At 64.0% G+C, this 17,285-nt stretch overlaps 1 protein-coding gene across 1 annotated transcript; it reads right to left on the bottom strand.

Annotated features, from left to right (window-relative positions):
• Positions 1 to 5,968: 5,968 nt before the first annotated feature.
• IGF2 (insulin like growth factor 2) lies at positions 5,969 to 15,178 on the bottom strand (the record flags this gene model as incomplete). The annotated part of the gene is made up of 4 exons (XM_079708774.1): positions 5,969 to 7,483; positions 7,910 to 8,058; positions 10,098 to 10,260; positions 15,017 to 15,178. The coding sequence occupies 4 exons, from the start codon at positions 15,176 to 15,178 to the stop codon at positions 7,244 to 7,246; spliced, it is 714 nt and encodes a 237-aa protein (XP_079564900.1). The 3' UTR covers positions 5,969 to 7,243.
• Positions 15,179 to 17,285: the final 2,107 nt, after the last annotated feature.

Here is a 17,285-nt window from a genome sequence, read left to right on the forward strand (position 1 = left end):
GGCTGTCTGGGGCTGGGGCGGGAGAGGCTGGAGGCTGCGCTAATGAGGCCAGAGGGGGCTGGGCAGGTAGGGGCCAGGCCTCCTGGGGTGGCCTGTTGGCCTGTGGCCCCCCGGGGCGGCCACACCTGTGCAGGAGTGCCAGCTGGGTGCCAGGCCCAGGCAGCCAGGAGGAGCGGGACCCCGGGAGCCAGCACCAGCCAGGCAGGTGGACACAGGTTGCTGGGGGTGAGGCCTGGGGCCCAGGGCCACATGCACGCTTGCCGAGGCAAGGAGGCCTGCCTCCGGGAAGGCGGGGTTCTCCCCTGAAGGCAGAGAGCAGACGGGGCTGCGTGACGAGGGGTCCCCAGGGGTTGGTATGACGGGGTCCCTCCCCACACCCTCTGGGGCCTTCTCCCTGGCTGGCTTTGCGCTGGGGGCTTCGCCGAGAGCTCCGGAGAGCTTGGGAGGACCTGACAGCAGGTGAAATGATGCACCTGTGGTTACGGCATGTCTGGGGGTCACGGGCAGGGGCTGCAGGCCAGACCGCTGTCTACACGGGAGGGGCAGCTCTGGACACCAGAGACCCAGGAGTAGGGGCTTCGTGAGCCAGGACAGCACAGAATGATGGAGAGGACACGAGGGCGGGGGGTTAGAGGGCCCAGGAGAGAGCAGCCAGCCTGTGTGAAGCCTGAGGGGTCAGGGGGTGGGGACCGAGACACGATCCGCCGAGAAACCGGAGGGTGCCAGGTGCTTAAGACCCCAGGAAAGCCTGGCCTGGCGTTTGCCCTCTACCCAGCGGCCCACGGGGGCCATGGAGGGTCCTAAGGGGAGAGCAGCAAGCTGTGGGCCTGCAGAGCAAGCTTGCCTAGTCGCACATGGAGAGTGTCTGGAGCAGAGACTGGAGCAGCGTCCAGCTCCCAGTGGGCCTTGGCGACCAACTGAACGTGGGGGTAGGGGGCAGAGGACCATGGAGCAGGTGTGGGGTGGTGGCCACGAGCGTGCTCCGGTCAAGGGTCTGCAGCACACTGAAGCAGCTGAACAGGCCCCAGAAGGTGCCATGCTGCAGCTCAGGTGAAAACACCAGGCGGAGACACAGGTGGGGTCAGCAGCGGGGAAGCAAGGCCAGTGCCTCCAGCTTAGCAAACTCGGTCTCCTCCCATGGCTCACGGTCAAGCCTTGGTGTCCTCCCGCCCTCACCCTGTCCTCTTCACTCAGCAAGTGGTCGGGGGACCGGAACACACGGAGTGCTCCTGAGAGGGTGCTCAGGGCAGGCCTCCCCGAGGGGGGTGCAGTTCAGCACCGAGTGATGAGGGCAGGGCCCAGGTGGATGCCGGCAGGGAAAGGGGTCCAGGCAGAGGCAGCCCGTGCAAAGGCCCTGAGGCAGGAACATGCATGTGTGTTCAACCAGCCCAGCGGTGGGTGGGCCAGGGTGGCCTTGCAAGTCATCGCGAGGACTCGGTTTGTCTCCAGGGAAGCCAAGAGCAGGGGTGGGACCTGGTCTGATGTTTTAAAAGACCACCTGGGCTCCGCGTGGAGGTCAGGAGTGGAGACGGGAAGGGACCATCCTCAGGGGAGGTGCGGGCGTGGCCACCTGCTGGGCTCACTGCAGTGCCCTGGGCCTCTGGAACAGGGCCAGGCAGAGGAGGTGTGCCCTCATGTAACTCGTTTCCTCAGCGACCACAAGCTGGGTGGCTTAAAACTATAGAAGTTCATTCTTTCTCAGTCCCGGAGGCCAGAGGTCTGAAATCGGTTTCACTGGACTCAACTCAAGGCGTCCAGGGCCAGGGCCAGGCTCCTTCCAGAGGCTCTAGGGGAGGGCCCCTCCTGCCTCATCCAGCTTCTGGGGGCTCCTGGCTTGTGGCCGCATCCCCCCAGTCTCTGCTCTGTCTTCACACGGCCCCTCCTCTGTGTCCTCTCTCCTCTCTGCCATGGTAGGAGCCCCTGTCCCTGGATCTGGGCCCTCCCTAAATCCAGGATGGTCTCACCTCCAGGTCCTTCACTTCATCACATCTGCAAAGACCCTTTTTCCAAATCAGGGCACATTCGCAGGGGTTTAGAACGTAGACACGTCTTTTTAGGGAGGACACCTTTCAGCCCACCCCGTGGGTGCCCTTAAATATTCCTTGAATGAAGGACAATAGCCTCTGACCTCATCTCCCACACTTCCCCCGCGCCCCCCGCGGCAGCCCGATCCCCAGCCCCAGTCTCCCCAGGTCCTGCTTCACCCCTCCTCCCAGGAGACCCCACCCCCACCCTCACCTCCTGAGTCACTTTCCCCATGAGGTCTAGCCACTGGAAAAAGCACCCCAACAATTCCCTCCATGACACCGAGCCTGGGGTGCCCCGCACATGGGTGCTCATCCACACATGTGAATGAGTGGATGAGTGAATGGATGAATGGAGCCCCGGGGTAAGCTGAGAGCTTGCAGAGCGTGTGGAGAAGCTGGCCAGATCCAGGGCACGGATCTGGGACACGGCTGGGCCAAGCAGAGCGGAGTGGGGGCAGTGATGGCCGTGGGGGAGGCTTGGGGCTAACTCAGGAGAGCCGCGGGAGGGCTGGCTGTGCCCTGGTCGTGGCGGTCTTGGGGCAAGCAGGGTGGGGGCAGAGGCACGGGCGAATGGGCTGCAGTGAGGGTGAGCAGGCTGGGTGATGGGGCAGCTGGGAAGGGCAGGGGCTGCCCAGAGCTGGAGGAAGGGAGACCCTGGCCCAGCATCCCAAGGGTCCCGGGAGGGGCCCCGGGCAGGGCCGCAGTGGACCTTTCGGGGGTGGGTCCTACCTGGGGTTGGCAGGAGACAGACTCCAAGCTGGTCTGGGGGTGGGCAGGGCTAGGCAGAGGGTCCCGAGCTGGGTCCACACCCCAACCCCCGGGAGTGTCTCAGCACCTCCTTGGCTGGGGGGGGGGGGGCGCCTCTGCCCCGCCCTGGCCCCCAGGCTCCCCTGAAGGGCCCCGGCTGCCCAGAGGGCACGGTGCGCCTCCATCCACCTCGCTCTTTCCCACTTTCCCAGCCCCCTCCTCATTCTTGATCCCACCTCCTCCAGGCAGCCCCTCCCCACCCCCTGGCTGAGTTCTCGGGGAGCGGGGGCGGCATGGCCGCCCCGGGGACGCCATCCAGACCCCCGAGGCCGCAGCCCTGTACCAGGCCGGGAATAAGCTCCAGAGATGGAGTGAATGGATTCAGGTGCAAGGCCTCCCCCGCAACCCAGACAGGGGCTGAAAGCCCTGGGCGCCCACTGAAGGCTGCCCAGCCCCCGGGCACAGCCCACCGCCGTCTCCCCACTGGGCACACCTGCTGACCAAGGGCTTGGGGATAGGTGGGGTGAGGGGAGGGCCCGGGCAGGCCTCGAGCATCTTGGATGCCAGCCTCTCTGCCTTCTGAGGGGCACGAGGATCCTAAAGGTCAGTGGTCAGAGTGGTCTGGTCGGCGGTGCAGGGCTGAGCGGGGGAGGGGGTTTCCAATGCCCTCTGATGCGGCCTCCATCTTGGGGGCACGGGGAGCCCATCTGCGTGTGCAGGTGGGCACACAGGTGACAGGGAGCCCTGGGTCCCTATCTGTGGCAACAGCTACAGTTTCCGGAACCTTTCAGAACCTGGCCCACGCCCTTCCCCCCGTCCCCCGGGGCTGGGAAAATCCCCTGGGGTTGACAGACAGCGTCGGCATTTTAGTCCTCGTCCGTGGGCTCTTGGAAAAGCCCCCCGGGACCCCTCCCGTCGCCTGGAGCCCTGTCTTTGAGGATTTGGTTCGAGATGGTCCCAGAGCCTCCCGAGATCCACGACCGTGGCGGCACCACTGCTGAGAGCCGCGGGCCTTCGGGCTGTCCCCCCTGCACCCCATCGCTGTCCCGTGAGTCCTGTACACCCACCTTCACCTTTTCTCTATTTTTTTTCTTCCTCTTGCTTCTCTGATCGAATGGATTCTGCTGCCCTGTCTTTGAGTTCCCAGATTGTTTTCTTCTGCTTTATCTAGTCTACTGTTGAACCTGTATATTGAATCCCACAGGGGCCCAGAGGAGGGGTCCCCAGCTCCAGGGTCTTCCTGCCCCCCCTTCCCACCTCCCCTGCCCCCTCCCCAGGGCTCAGACCTCCCCTCCCTCCCTCCACCAGGTACCCAAGTGAAAAAAGCAGAGGACTCAGAAGAAAATAAATTTAAATGCTTTATTGGGATTGCGAGCGTTAAAAGTTAAAGACAAAACCCAAGCTGTGGATTCTGTCAGAAATAGCATGTTAGGGGCGAGTGGAGGCGAACACGGCCGCGGGATGGACTGGGCGGTAGGTGACACTCGGTGTTCTGCGCGTGGGGGTCCTCAGATGATGGCGTAGAGACCCAAGAGGGGGTCCCGCTGAAGACAGCTGCGGGGACTCGGGGAAGAGACACGATGGAGGGCCACAACCAGGGCATGGAGGTCGGAAGGGGCCCGGGTCGGGATGGTGATGACCCACAGAGAGCTGCTCACTGGGGGACACAGAGGAGCCTCGGCAGACGCCCCCAGAGCCCCCACCCGATCGAGGCAAACGGAACCCTGGGTGGGTGGCATCTGGCTGAGTGGGCAGATAATTTGGGGTGCCTCGAAGACGATTTGGATCTCAGGCCAATCTGTCTGGCTTCTCCGATTAAGACAATTTAGCTCTTTGGGCTTCTGTCCAATGGTCCAAATGGCCCACTCCCCGGGCGCTGGCCGGGGGACCCTCTGTGTCTTGGGTGGGCTGTCACGGACCGCCCCCTGGGTCGTGCCAGCCCCGTCACCGGGGCCCAGAAGCTTCGGGCCTCTAGATTGCTAGTCAGGCTGCCGTGCAGGGGGGCTGCACTGGGGGCAGAGGCGGGGGTGAGGTAAACCTCCCAGCCGCCCGGATCCCTGCCGCAGCCCTAGGCGCTGAGATGGTGGCTGGCTCAGTACCGCCAGACCCGAGGGCCTCGGGGCCCAAGCGACCCCAGCTGTCGGACACACTCGCAGCCCTCCTGCTCTGCGGGGCTCGTGCCCTCCGGACCTCTCCTACTGCCCGGCATCACCCCACCTGGTCACCAGGAAGCCCTGCGGAGCTCCGAGCTTCCTGGGGCCCAGACAGGGCACTGAGGAGGCGGGCAAGCTGTCACCGAGGGGTACGGGGAGGGCTCCCCAGGTGCGCGGAAGGTGGCCACCTGCTCCCGCCCGATGGAGCCCCTTGCTCAAGCATCTGTAGCCCCTTCCCCCCCGGCCGGCTGGGCCAGCCGGGGGCCCCACCTTGGTGGCCTCCGAGCACCTTCCTGACACCTGAAGAGACGCCTCCCTGCCCCCTCCTCCGCCCCTCAGGACCCCCGGGGACCAGCCACCGTCCCCGGGGGCCAGGCCAGGCAGCGGCCGTCTCCATTCCCCTGACCTCTCGGGGGGCACAGTGGCCAGCAGCCCCACGGAGGCTCCACTCTCCACTCAACCCAAGCGACAGGGACAGGCGAAAATCAAACCAAGGGTGATAAATGGCGGGGGGCAGGACGGCGGCGGGCGCCGCGGGTGACAGGTGGTTGGCTTCATGCGTTCCTTGTCCTTGGTCACTGCCCCCCTGTTACACGGGGACGGGAGTAAGTTTAATTTGGTACATGAGCGCGTAAAAAGCTAAGGAGGGATAAAAAAAAAAAAAAAAAAAAAGGAAAAAAGCCCCAGGAGAAGCCAATTAAAGGGGGGAAATAGATCAATTGGCGTCAATTTGGGTTCCTGATTCGATCTGTAATTCTGCACGTCTCCTCGTCAATCCTTCCTCCTGACCATTTTGTCCAAACCCTTGCTGAACCACTTCCTACCCCAGAGCATCCCCCCCCAGCCCCCAATGCCCCCCCACCCACCCCACCAACCTCCAGACTTCCCACACTCCCCGTCACCCTTGCCAGCCTCCAGGGGGCCCTCATTTCTGACAGGCTCCCCCAGAAGGCTGGCAAAGATGACCCCTAGGTGTGCTGGGGGGCGGTCCCCAGATCTCACAGGAGCACACCTAGGGGGTCAGGCGACGCGGTGGGGCATGTCTTGCTTGGCCACAGCCATCTCCAGTCCGGCCAAACCCGTTCCTCGCTCGGCACGATAGTAGGTGCCTGGATGCCAGTGGGGTCTGAGGGCATCGGGACTCTCACTGCAGGTGCCGTGGGGTCAGGACGGGTGCCGAGAAGGAGGGGGGATCTTCCTCATCTCGGAAAGATGGAACCACCCGCGCCTGAGCCTGGGACACACACCCTCCCACCCTAGGGCGCGTCCCAGGGGACCGGAGGGGAGCACAGGACGTGAAAACCTCTTTGCAGGTCAGCTTAGAGAAGAATTTGGGATGGAATGCGGTCTCATCCGCACAATGCTGGGTTTGGGTATCCCACATATCTGGGTGTGTGTGCGTGTATGGATGCACGTGAGGGTTGTGGATGTGTGTGAGCTTGTGTGGATGAGTGTGTGTGAGGGGGTGTGTGTGTGTGTGAGCGTGCAGGGTTGCGTGTGGGTGCGTGTGCTTTCAAAGGTGAGAATTCAGACGTAAGATTTTGGAGTGTGTGGGCGTTTATGCCCATTAAGTTTTATCTGCGCGAATTCGGGTTTTCTGTTCCGTGCACCGCTCCTCGGGTCTTGCTGGGCCCCCCCACTGCTCCACAGCGGTCTCAGTGATGGAAACTAGGGGGAGGAACGGGTTTGGGTCTTTGGTGTCACATTGCCAGAGCCCAGCGAGGGTTTGGTGAAGGAGGGAGATGGCTGGCAAGCAGTGACAAGCCTACCTGCAAATTTGGTGCCTTCCTTTCTCTTGGATGGTCAGCTCACAGCCAATTGAAGTCCAGGTCCGAAAGGAACGAGAAGGAAGGGTGGGGGCCAGATTCTTTTATTTTGCCAATTGTTTTGAAGCCAATTTATTTTTAGTATTTTTTTTTCAGCTCATTGATTTTTTTTTTAGGGTTTTCTGGAAAGCTAGTTAGCTTTTCCGGTGTTGCTAAGAAGCCAATTCGTTTCAAGGGGGCCGACACGTTTGTGATTGCAATTTTGGTTGTGTAATTTGGGGGTAATTTGGGGGTGGTAATTTGGGAGAGGGAGCTAAAGCCAATTGGTTTTGTACGTTTTTAAAGATTTTGTTGTGATTCCCTTAGCCCGATGGAGGGGGCCAAGGAGAGACCAGCCTGACGTGGGGAGGTTGGGGCATGGGGGCCAGGTCGGGGGAGCCCGCAGACAGGACGGTACAGAGGTTTTAGAGGTGGGACCTGATGGAAAGGTCCCGGTCAAGAGGAGGTCACGAGTGGATGGTGCCACTTTGCAGAATTACGACAATTTGGCTCACTTCCGATGGCCGGATGCCTCAAGAGAGGCGCCCCCGTGGGCGGCGGGGTCCTGGGTGGGCAGGGCGATCAGGGGACGGTGACGCTTGGCCTCTCTGAACACCTCCAGCTCCTTGGCGAGCGTGCGACCCCGGCGGGCTCGCAGGAGGGCAGGCAGACCCCTGCGCAGGCGTTGGGCGGACTGCTTCCAGGTGTCATATTGGAAGAATTTGCCCACGGGGTATCTGGGGAAGTTGTCCTGAGAGGGGAAGGGCCGGTCAAGGGGTGCCAGGCCCCCAGCCCCTGCCCCCAAGCCACCCAGGCCCCGGGGGGACATCTGGGCAACCTGCTGGGGGCTGTCCCTAAACCTTGCATTGTGCCCGATGTGTGACAGGTCAGTAACTCCCCCAGCTTCTGGCCAACGCCACCACAGGGGGTGGGGTGGGGGCACGTGGCAAACACGTAAAGGACTCCCTAGCCGCGCTTCCAGCTAAGGAGCTGCCGTGCCCTGGTCCCCTGGCTTAGAGGTAACAGCCCCGAGGGGCTTCAGAGGGAGGGGAGGGTCCCGGAGACCCCGGTTCCCCTCACAGGGGCCGGGCCGCCCACGGGCCCAGAGCTGGGGGGCCGCCCACGGGCCCAGAGCTGGGGGGCCGTCCACGGGCCCGAGCTGGGGGGGCCGCCTTACCGGAAGCACGGTCGGAGGGGTCGACACGTCCCTCTCGGACTTGGCGGGGGTGGCGCAGTAGGTCTCCAGCAGGGCCAGGTCGCAGCTGCGGAAGCAGCACTCTTCCACGATGCCACGGCTGCGGCGGTTCACGCGGCTTGCCGGCCTGCCTGGAAGTCCCACAGGAGGAAGGAAAGGGCACGTCAGCACCAGCGCCCCAGGGGTCTCCCCAGGGTTCCTCCAGCCAGCCCCCCGCCCCTGCCCTTGGGACAGGATGCCGGTCACCTTGCAGGGACAGCCAGCCTCGGCCTGGAGGGGAGGAAGAAAGCGAGAGGGGGGGCGCGTAGGGGCCCCAGAAAGGAGAGAAGGGACAGCGGGGTGAGCGCGCTCCAGGACCAGCCCCCTGGCCTCTCGGTGCCTCCCTCGTCGTATGTAAAGGTGGGCACGGCCTCCTGGTCCACCACCAGGGGCTGTTTGGAAAATGCACGGGGCCCGGCCCCACATCCTGGGATCCCAGGGTCCTGACCCAAAGGCCGACTGGGACCCAAGTGCCATCCCCGAACCAACCAGGAGCCTGGGTGCCTGCGGCCCTAGAGACGCCGCGGAGACAGGTAGGAATGGGAGGAAGAAGGAGAAGACGGGAGGAGAGGAGTGAGGACCTGCAAAAACCACGCCCTCCTTTCTTCCCGTCCTCCCCCTCTCCTCCACGCACAGGCTCCAGACTCAGCTGCAAGGAAAAGCTCCCGGCCTGCCTTCCGCCGTCGGTGGGGGGAGGAAGAGGAGCCCCTAGTAAGGGGTCCAGGTGCAGGGTCGAAAGGGTTGGGGGCTCAGCCCGGCCCTCCTTTCAGGGAAACCTGGTGCCAGGGGGCCACTCCCCGGGCAAGGGCCAGTCAGCACCAGACCGTACGGTGCCATCTCCTGCCCCCAAATGTGGCAGGAGACAGAGGCCACAGGAGAAGCCAGGGCAGGCAGGGGCCTCAGAAGCGTCAAGAAGCAGGAATGCTTTTTAAAGAGAAGCTTTGACATGCCAAGATGGGCATTTTCGGCCCATTTCAGAGGGTGGGTAAGTAAAGGCTGCAGAAGAAGGTGACTTGTGGTGGGTGATGGGCTGGTTATGATGAGTCTTACGGCCATTGCCTACTTGTCCCGGCCATGTCCCCACCCACACCCAGCCCTGAGTGGTGTCTGGCCGAGCCCAGGGGGAGCACACACTCCCTCCCCCCTTGAGGGTCAAGAAACTGCTCCCCAGTTTCTCCCGTTATACAGATGGACACTCTCCGGAACTCCCCTGACCTGTCCTACAGTTAAAGAAACTGAGGCCCAGATTGCTGGGACGTGAGGGCAAGAGCCCACACCCCGAAGGAGAGGTCACCTCCAACGGGGGACCCGCCCTGCCACACAGGGCGCAGGGGCGAGGGAGAGCCGAGGTCTCTGTGTGCCCAGCCAGCTCCCGCAGGTCGGGAATTAGAGAGCGAGGAACAGCCAAACCACTCGGGCCGGCAGACGGGCAGCCTGCACTGTGCCCTGTCCCTCGGGTGCGGACCCCACCCAGGCCTGGGGGCCCCGGCGGTCCCCTCCTGTGGACGGAGCCGAGCGTCCCCCAGCACGTGGGGCATGCACACTCACGCCACCAGCAACGTGTGCTTTTATTCTTATTGGTTTTCAACCCGTTTGATTCCATTTAAAAGCTAACCATCCACGGGTATCTGCCCATTGCCAAGATGTGGGCAAAACGTGCGGGGAAACCAGTGCCCGCAGCCCTGCCCGTGGGCAGGTCAGGGAGAAGCAGGAGGGGAAGGGCTGCCTCCCTGCGGGGGCCTGGGTCACCCCGCCCAGAAGTCCGGCCTCCAGCCCGCTCTGCACCCCACCCGCACCTGCCACCTAAGGTCCGGTCCCCCTGTAGATACCACCGTCCACTCTCCCTCCCACCTTGAGTCACGTTGCAAGAAATCAGGGAGTGCGGGCACTGCCCAGGCACACCGTAAGTGCCTAATAAATGTGGACTGCAAGGACGTGACTGCGCTCTCAAAAGGCTCAGAGCAAGGGCCCCGGGCTCATTCATCTCCAAGGGGCCTCCCTGGGCCCGACCCCCAGGCCAGGTGGGCTGAAGGACCTGCAGAGGTGTCTGACGTGCGGTAAGGAGGACTCCAGCATCTATCGAGCACCAGCTGTGTACACCCCTCCGCCCTTGCCCCGCTGAGCTACTTACTGAAGTAGAAGCCGCGGTCCCCGCAGACAAACTGGAGGGTGTCCACCAGCTCCCCGCCGCACAGAGTCTCACTGGGGCGGTAAGCAGCATAGCAGCACGAGGCGAAGGCCAAGAAGGCGAGCAGCACCAGCATCGACTTTCCCACTCTGATCCCCATTGGTGTCTGCGGGCGGAGACAAGAGGCGTGAGCCCGCCGCCCACCACGCCCAGGTGCAGGCCTCTCCCGCCGCCCGCCAGCCAGGGCGTCCCAAAATGCTGGCCCAGCAAGGGGACGAGGGCCTGCCTGCTCCCTTTGGGGCCACTAAGCCCAGCCATCTCCTAATTTAAAGTCCAGTTTTACAGTTTTAAAGCATGGCTTTCTCCTTAATCTTAACTGTTTTAATTACAGAAGAACAGGAGCTTTCACTGCTGAGGCAGGCAGGATGCAGAACTGCCCCACGTGAAGGACTGTGTGTGGGGCACATCTTTGAGGGGCACCAAGTGCTAGTCAGTAATTTCACGTGGGGATCACTGTCCCCATCGTTATTAATGCAGGGGCTCAGCCACACCCAGAGCTGCAGGGGCCAGTGCTGGACACTGGACCTGGCCTCCATCCTATGATGTCATGGGGGCGGGGCCGGTACAGGGCAGCGGCCACTCCTCGGGCCTCCCAGCGCCAGCCAAGATGGCAGACGGCCCCACCCCAGCACAGAACATGTGCATCCCAGAGGACCAGCTAAGCAAGGGTGCCAGGAGGACCAGCCTCCCTCCCAAAGCAACAGGGGGCTTCTGCTGGGCCAGCACCACCCTTCTCCTTCCCGCACCGCCTTTCCCACCCTCTCAGTCTGAGGCTGAGCAAAGCCTGGGTCGAGGGTCCGACGGTCAGCACGGCGGTGCCAGCCACGCTCCCAGGAGCCTCCTTCTCCTACATCACTTAGTCCCTCGACTCCAGTCTGCCCTGGGCACCCCAAACACACATAAAAGCCAAAAGCCTCCTTTCCAGGCCTCGCATCACACTACCCAGGGCCAGGGACCTCAAAGTCCCTCCAGGACCACCAGACCCTCTCCCCATTTGGGGTACCCAACCCCACCCCAGGAGCTGGGGAGAACAGGTCAGGCCACCTAGAGGCCAGACCCCAGGTCCCTCAGGGCACCATCTAGAAGGAGAGGCACATCTCAAGACACACCCCCCTCGCAAGGCTTTGTGGCTGCAGACCTGGGGCAAGGGTTAACCGGGTCCCCTAAGGAGTCAGGGGGCTTGAAAGGGACCTTGACTCCTCTTGAGACACAGCAAGCCACCCCTGCCCCTCCAAAAGGTGGAAGCTCCCCAGGCAGGCAGCCCCAGCCTGCCCTCTGCAGGCCCAGGTACCAGCCCCTTCTGGGGGGACAGTCACGGCCGGGTGCCCCTGAGCCCCGTGGTACCCGCAGGCTACCCTAGTAAGGGCCTGGGTGGAGCTGCCCACGTGTGTCCCTCTTAGGCTGTGCACCCAGTGAGCACAGAGGCACCGAGCAGCACGCCCCTTGCCAGCCTGGAGCAAGGCTGCTGCATGCTGGGCCCAGGGGAATTTTGATGCAATAAATCGTGTAGGAAATGAGGGGCTGAGGAGGAAGCACAGTCTCGCTCAAGCTCCTGACGAGCAGGGCCAGCTCCATGGAAGATGGAGACCGCCGCCTGGCTCAGCTCACCCCCTCCCTGCACCAGACCCCAGCCTGTCTCCCGACACCCCAGTGCCGCCCCCCCCCCCCTCCAAATTCTAAGAACAAATTTGTCCAGCTAGGGACTCGGTGCCGTCCGAGCGGCAGCCCCATCCTTCTGCAAGCCCAGCCACTTAGTGTGGGGTCCAGTCCAGGGCACCAGCACAGAGCAGAAGACTAGACGAGGGGCATGCAGCTGTGCGGGCCAGGTGAGCAAGCGGGCAGAGGAGGGAGGGCAGGGGCGAGAGGGCAGAGGCAGAGAGGAGGGATGAAGGGGCTGAGTGGGAGGCCGCGGGCAGGGGCCAAGGGGCTGAGGCCGGAGCGGGAGGGCGGCGGGGTCCTCGCTCAACAGCCCTGGTTACCTGCAGCTGGACAGGAGGCTCGCTGGGGCTGGAGGAGGAGGATGAGGGAGGAGGAGGCTGGAAGGCTGCCTCAGAGGAGAAGCTAATGTCCAGTTTGCAGGCTGGTCAGTGCCTCAGCTTTTATGTCGGAGCCGGCTCCTCCCAGCCGCGGCTCCACCCTACCCCCACCCCTCTCCCTGCTGACCACTCCCCCCGCCCCCTGTGCTCCCGCCCCCTCCCTCCTTCCAGCCGTTCCCTTCTCTGCGGCACCCCCAACCGCCTTCCCCACCATCTCTTAGCAAAGAACGGGGGGCGGGGGGGCTCATCCTGCACCCCCAGCCCATCTTGGCACCGGGAAACGGGGGCGGGGGGTGCAGGGAGGGGGGCTGCTTTCCACCTCCTCGTATGGAAACTTCCATCTGCCCACTGGGGCAGGGGCAGTTACCCTCTCTGGGTTGTCCACTGCTGCCCTTTGGAGCCCTGGACCAGGCCCTCTCTCCAGAGTCCTGGTTGGCAATGTTGGGGACAGGGAAAGGGAGGCTGTAGGGGGGTGCGCTGCGAATGCGGTGTCTGGCAGGACTCTTTTGCCAACTCGGCCCCCCTCGCTCCATCCTGGCCCCGCCCACCCAGTTTTCCTCTCTCGGTCTTGCTGGCACGGAGTCAACATACCAGGGTGGGTTTCTGAGACTTGCGCCCGTCCTCGTTGCACTGCCCCCCGCCCCCGCCCCCGCGGCACAAATCACAAACTTCCAGCGACACCCCCTGCACCCGCAAAACGACCAGGAAGTCGCCTTGCAGACAGCTCACACCTCCCTTGGCGCTTCCCAAGTCCCCACCCCCGCCCCCCCCACCCCTCGCCCCCTCCTCCGCGGCACAGAGCAGAGCGCGGGGTTCGCGACGCGGAACGTGACCGACAGCCCCCCACCCCGTCTGCCCCGGGCCCAGCCGCCCCGCCCGGCCCGGCCCGGCCCGGCCCGGCCCGGCCCGGCCCGCACGCAGCTTACCTGGAAGCCGGCGCAGGGGCCGCCCACCTCCCTGCTGCGTATTGCAAACCGAACAGCGGGCGTTGGCCCTCCTGCCGGGCACTCCTCTGCCAGCGCCGCTCTGGCCGAGTCGCGGGGGCCGAATGTGCGACGGGGCAGAACGGGGGGATGGCTTTTTTGGGGGGGTGGGAAACTCGTCTGATTGTTTGGGAAGGACGGGCTGTCTGCGGGCTGGGGCGGGCCAGATGTTGTACTTTTAGGGGGGGAAAGGGTATCGGGAAATGAGGTCAGCTGTTGTATCAAGGATAGAGAGGGGCAGAGATAGTGAGAGAGACAGAGTGAACGTGAAAAGGGGGGGCCGAAGAGAGGGCGAGAGAGAGAGAGAGGACAGTGAGAGACGGGCAGGCGCACAGCGGGAGAGAACAGCGGAGAGAGAAACAGAAAGCGTATAATTAATCCACTTTGGGACGGCGAAGGCGAGAGGGCGGGCGTGGAAGGGGAGGGAGTTGGAGGCAAGGAGCTGGGGGGGGGGGGGGCGGGAGGGAGCAAAGGGAAGGCTGCGGAAGAAGAGAGGGGGCCGGGACCAGAGGCCGGAGAGGGGACGGGGAGCGCAGAGAAGCGAGGAAAGGGCGCAACGTCGGGGGCCGGGGAAGGTGCTGAGGGGGGCGGAGCGGAGGCGTCACCCGGGCCGCGGGCGCCCAGCTCGGTTTGGGCCGACGGAGCCCTCGGCCGTCGCGAGCCCGGGCCTCGGGGGGGCGGCGGTGGCGGCGCCGGGGCCGCTCGGGACGCAGCGAGGAGGGGGAGCGGCCGGGCTGCGCGCCGGGGAGGGCCGGGAGGGAGCGCGGGGGATGACAACGCCGGCGGCCTGCGAGCCGGACTGCCTGCGGGGGGGACCGCCTCCTCGGGCGAAGCGGGACGGGCGTTGAGGTAGATGAGGAGGAGGCGGCGGGGGATCCGCAGGCCGGCGGAGCGCGACCCCGCCGACGGCGCCCGAGATGGGAGTCAGCAGCGTGGCGGCGGACGGCGTCGACGCGGGGCCGCCAGCCGGGTGGAGGCGCTGGCGGGCCGAGCGCGGGCGGGCGTGGGCCAGGAGGCGGGGGCGGCCGGAAGGGGGGGGCCGGGGGCCGGCCTGGCCTCACGCAGCTCCGCCGGAGAGCAGGCGAACTCCGGGCGCCAACGCCCGGCTCTTATAGCCGCGCCACCCCGCGGCTCGGCGCCCGCTCGGGCCCCGCTGGCCGTGCGCCCGCGCCAATGGGCGCCCGCGGGGCCCTCGCCCCGCCCCCGGACCGCCCTCGCAACTCGAGCCAAGGGCGGGGGGCGGGCTTGGGGTCCCGGGGGGCGGCGGTCGGGGGGGGGGGACTGTGGGGTGCGCGGGGGCGAGATTGGATTGGGGGCAGGGATCGGCAGAGTTCGAAAGAAATCCAGAATCGCCATTCTAAAGTGTTTGGGGGCCCCGTCTTAGGTTCCGGGGTGCCAAGGTCCCCGCATTAGTGCACGGGGGACGCGGGGCGACCAGGGTGGGCGGTGTCACACGCCCTAGAGACGGCCGGGTCCCCGCGCCCGGCCAGGGGGTTACGCGGCGAGGGTGCCCTGTCGGAATGTGGGCGCAGGTGGCTCGACACTGTGTCGGGGGTCCCCGAGTGCCGCTGGGATGTGCAGGGGAAGTGGGGAGTCCCTGGGCGCGGGCGGGGCGCGCAGCCGCCACCTGCCCGAGCAGGCGCAGCACCTCGAGCCGCAGCCGGAGCCCGAGCGCCCCCCGGTGCCGCGCGGGAACCGGGGAGTAGCCTCGGCGGCCGCCAGGTGCGGTACGTGGGGAGGGCCGGCCGGGCCAGGACCGAATCTGGCCCAGGCATGGGGCCGGCCCGGCCTGCGCCTGCCGGGAGAGAGACGAGCAGGGCGGGAAACATCGCTCAAATCCTACCTGCATGACCGGGCTCACCGGGGTGCATCTAAGCAGCTCGCCTTTGGGGCCCACCCAAAATATCCGGATAATAGTTCCCCCGTCCTCTGTGCGTTGGACTTGCGTAGACTCGGGTTCAGCCCCAGGGGCCACCACAATAATTTGGGGGTCTGGGGAAACCATCTCCTGGAGAGTTTGGACGATGTAAGAAGTCGTTGTGATTTTTACCAAGTCAAAACCACGCACGAGCCCCCGCGCCCCGCCCGGCCCCAGGAGCCCCGGCCGCCAGCGCCCCTCCGAGGGGAAGGGGCCGCCGGCGGCGGAAGCCCGCGCCCGATTCGCCCCCTCGCTCCGCCATCAATCACGTCGCCCGCGCTCGGCGCGCTCCTCCCGGAGTCCTCCGCCCGGCGGCTGGAGGCGCCGCGCCGCCCGAGCCGGGTGCGCCTGTCCTCCGCGTCCCTCCTACCCTGCGCCCTGCCTGCCCCGCTGGGGGGCCGCCGAGGCGCTTTCCCCACGACCGTGATCTTTGCAGAGAGCAAACGAAAGCGGCGCGGGTTTCAGGGCGCCTGGCCTAGCGAGCGCGGCCGCTGAGGGGCTAGCCCGCCGCAGGCTCCCGCGCCCCGCGCCGGTGTCCCCGGCAGCCGCTCGGGACGACGGGACGGCGGCGGGTGGGTTTGGGAGCCGGGCCGGGACGCGAGGCGGCGGGGAGCTCACCGCGAGGCTGGAGGCCGGAGGCCGGAGGCTGCGTCCGCGGGCGCGCTAGGAGCCGAGGCAGAGAGCGAGCGCTCTGCAACGGGCTGTGGACGCGCTGAAGGTGAGCGAGACCCCGGGGGCAGTCCCCAGTGTCCGGGGGCAACGCCCAGTCCGTTGGAAGACCCGGGGACAATGCCCAAATTTGGGGGAAACTGGGGGCAATGCCCAGTCGTTTTCCTGGACGCGGGAGAAGCACTGCCTACGTCCTGGAGGACACGCTGCCGGGCCAAGTGTGTTTGGGGAGCACAAGAGAAAGTTTCCAACTCCGAGGAGCTCCGGGGACTTCGTAGGAGACGCAGAGAGGCCCAGAACCAGTGCCCGTGGTACGCGGGATTGGGGAAGCTGCAGAGACCGCGGCGGGGCCGGGAACAATGCCCAAAGGCCGGGAACGCAAGTCAGAGCCGCCTGATTTGCGGGCGAGAAAACGAGTGTCCCGAAGTGGGGACCCAAGGGAGGTTGCGTCGGTGTGGGGAACTGCGATTCACGACTAAATTCGAGACTCCAGAAAAAGAGTCCGAGTCTGAGGACCGGGGGGATTTCTCCCTGCAACTGGGGGACAAGGGAGCCGCGTCTAAAATGTGGGGACCCCAGCTTCTGGGTCAGCAAGCTTGTGGGAGGTCCCACTTTGTGGGGAAGTAGGTTTGGGGATGACCCGAGGAAAATGCTCAGCGTGAAACTTGGGAGAACCCCAGAGGCGTACTGTCTAAAACTGGGGGAAGAAAAACAATGGACACATTTTGGGGATCTAGGCAAACTGTCTATGCGGTGGAGAAGAGTGGAGATTAATTTCCACAACTTAGAAATTCAAGTTAGTGGCCTGGACGCTTGCAGCACCCAAGGAAAGTAACTTCCATAATTGCTATGGCTTTTGAGAAAGTTTTCAATGTCCTTTAGAGAATCAAGAAACACGATCTAAATTCGGGGCAACCTGGGGTGTGATCAGGACATTTGGAGAATGCAGAAAATCAATGTCCTTTTATATCTTAATTTTTACATTGGTTTCAATTAGTTTATTTTTGGTGAACAGGAAAAAAATATTTTCCTGGGCACTGTCTGAATTTGGGGAACCCTAGTAAGACGAGGCCCAAGTTTGGGGGATCCATGAAAATTGTTCAATAGAGATTGGTACCTAAATTTCAGGGAACCTGGTTAGTAGCAAGGAAGCTTGTAGGACGCGGCCTGTAATACCTGGGATTTCCAGGACCCGGGGATATTTTTCGGTATCTGGGCAATTTCACTTTGGAGGCCTGTGGAAAATTGCCTAAATTTAGGGGGGACTCGGGGCAAGGATCATAAAGTCAGGGGACCCATAAATCAATGTTCCAAAAATGTTCAATTCTTTTGTGGAGGGGGGAAAACAATCTCAGTTTATTTTGGAGGGTTGGCAGGCAGTACCTCAATCTGGAGGCCCCAGAAAAATCATTTTTGAATCTGGGGATCCAAAGAAGTTCTTCAAAGTCCTCAGGAGAATTGAGGGTCAATATCTAAGTTTTAGGGGGAAAGGATTCAGAGTTCCTAAATGGTGGGGCCTGAAGAA

The sequence above is a fragment of the Hyperoodon ampullatus genome (assembly GCF_949752795.1).
Source record: "Hyperoodon ampullatus genome assembly, chromosome: 7".
Taxonomy (NCBI): domain Eukaryota; kingdom Metazoa; phylum Chordata; class Mammalia; order Artiodactyla; family Ziphiidae; genus Hyperoodon; species Hyperoodon ampullatus.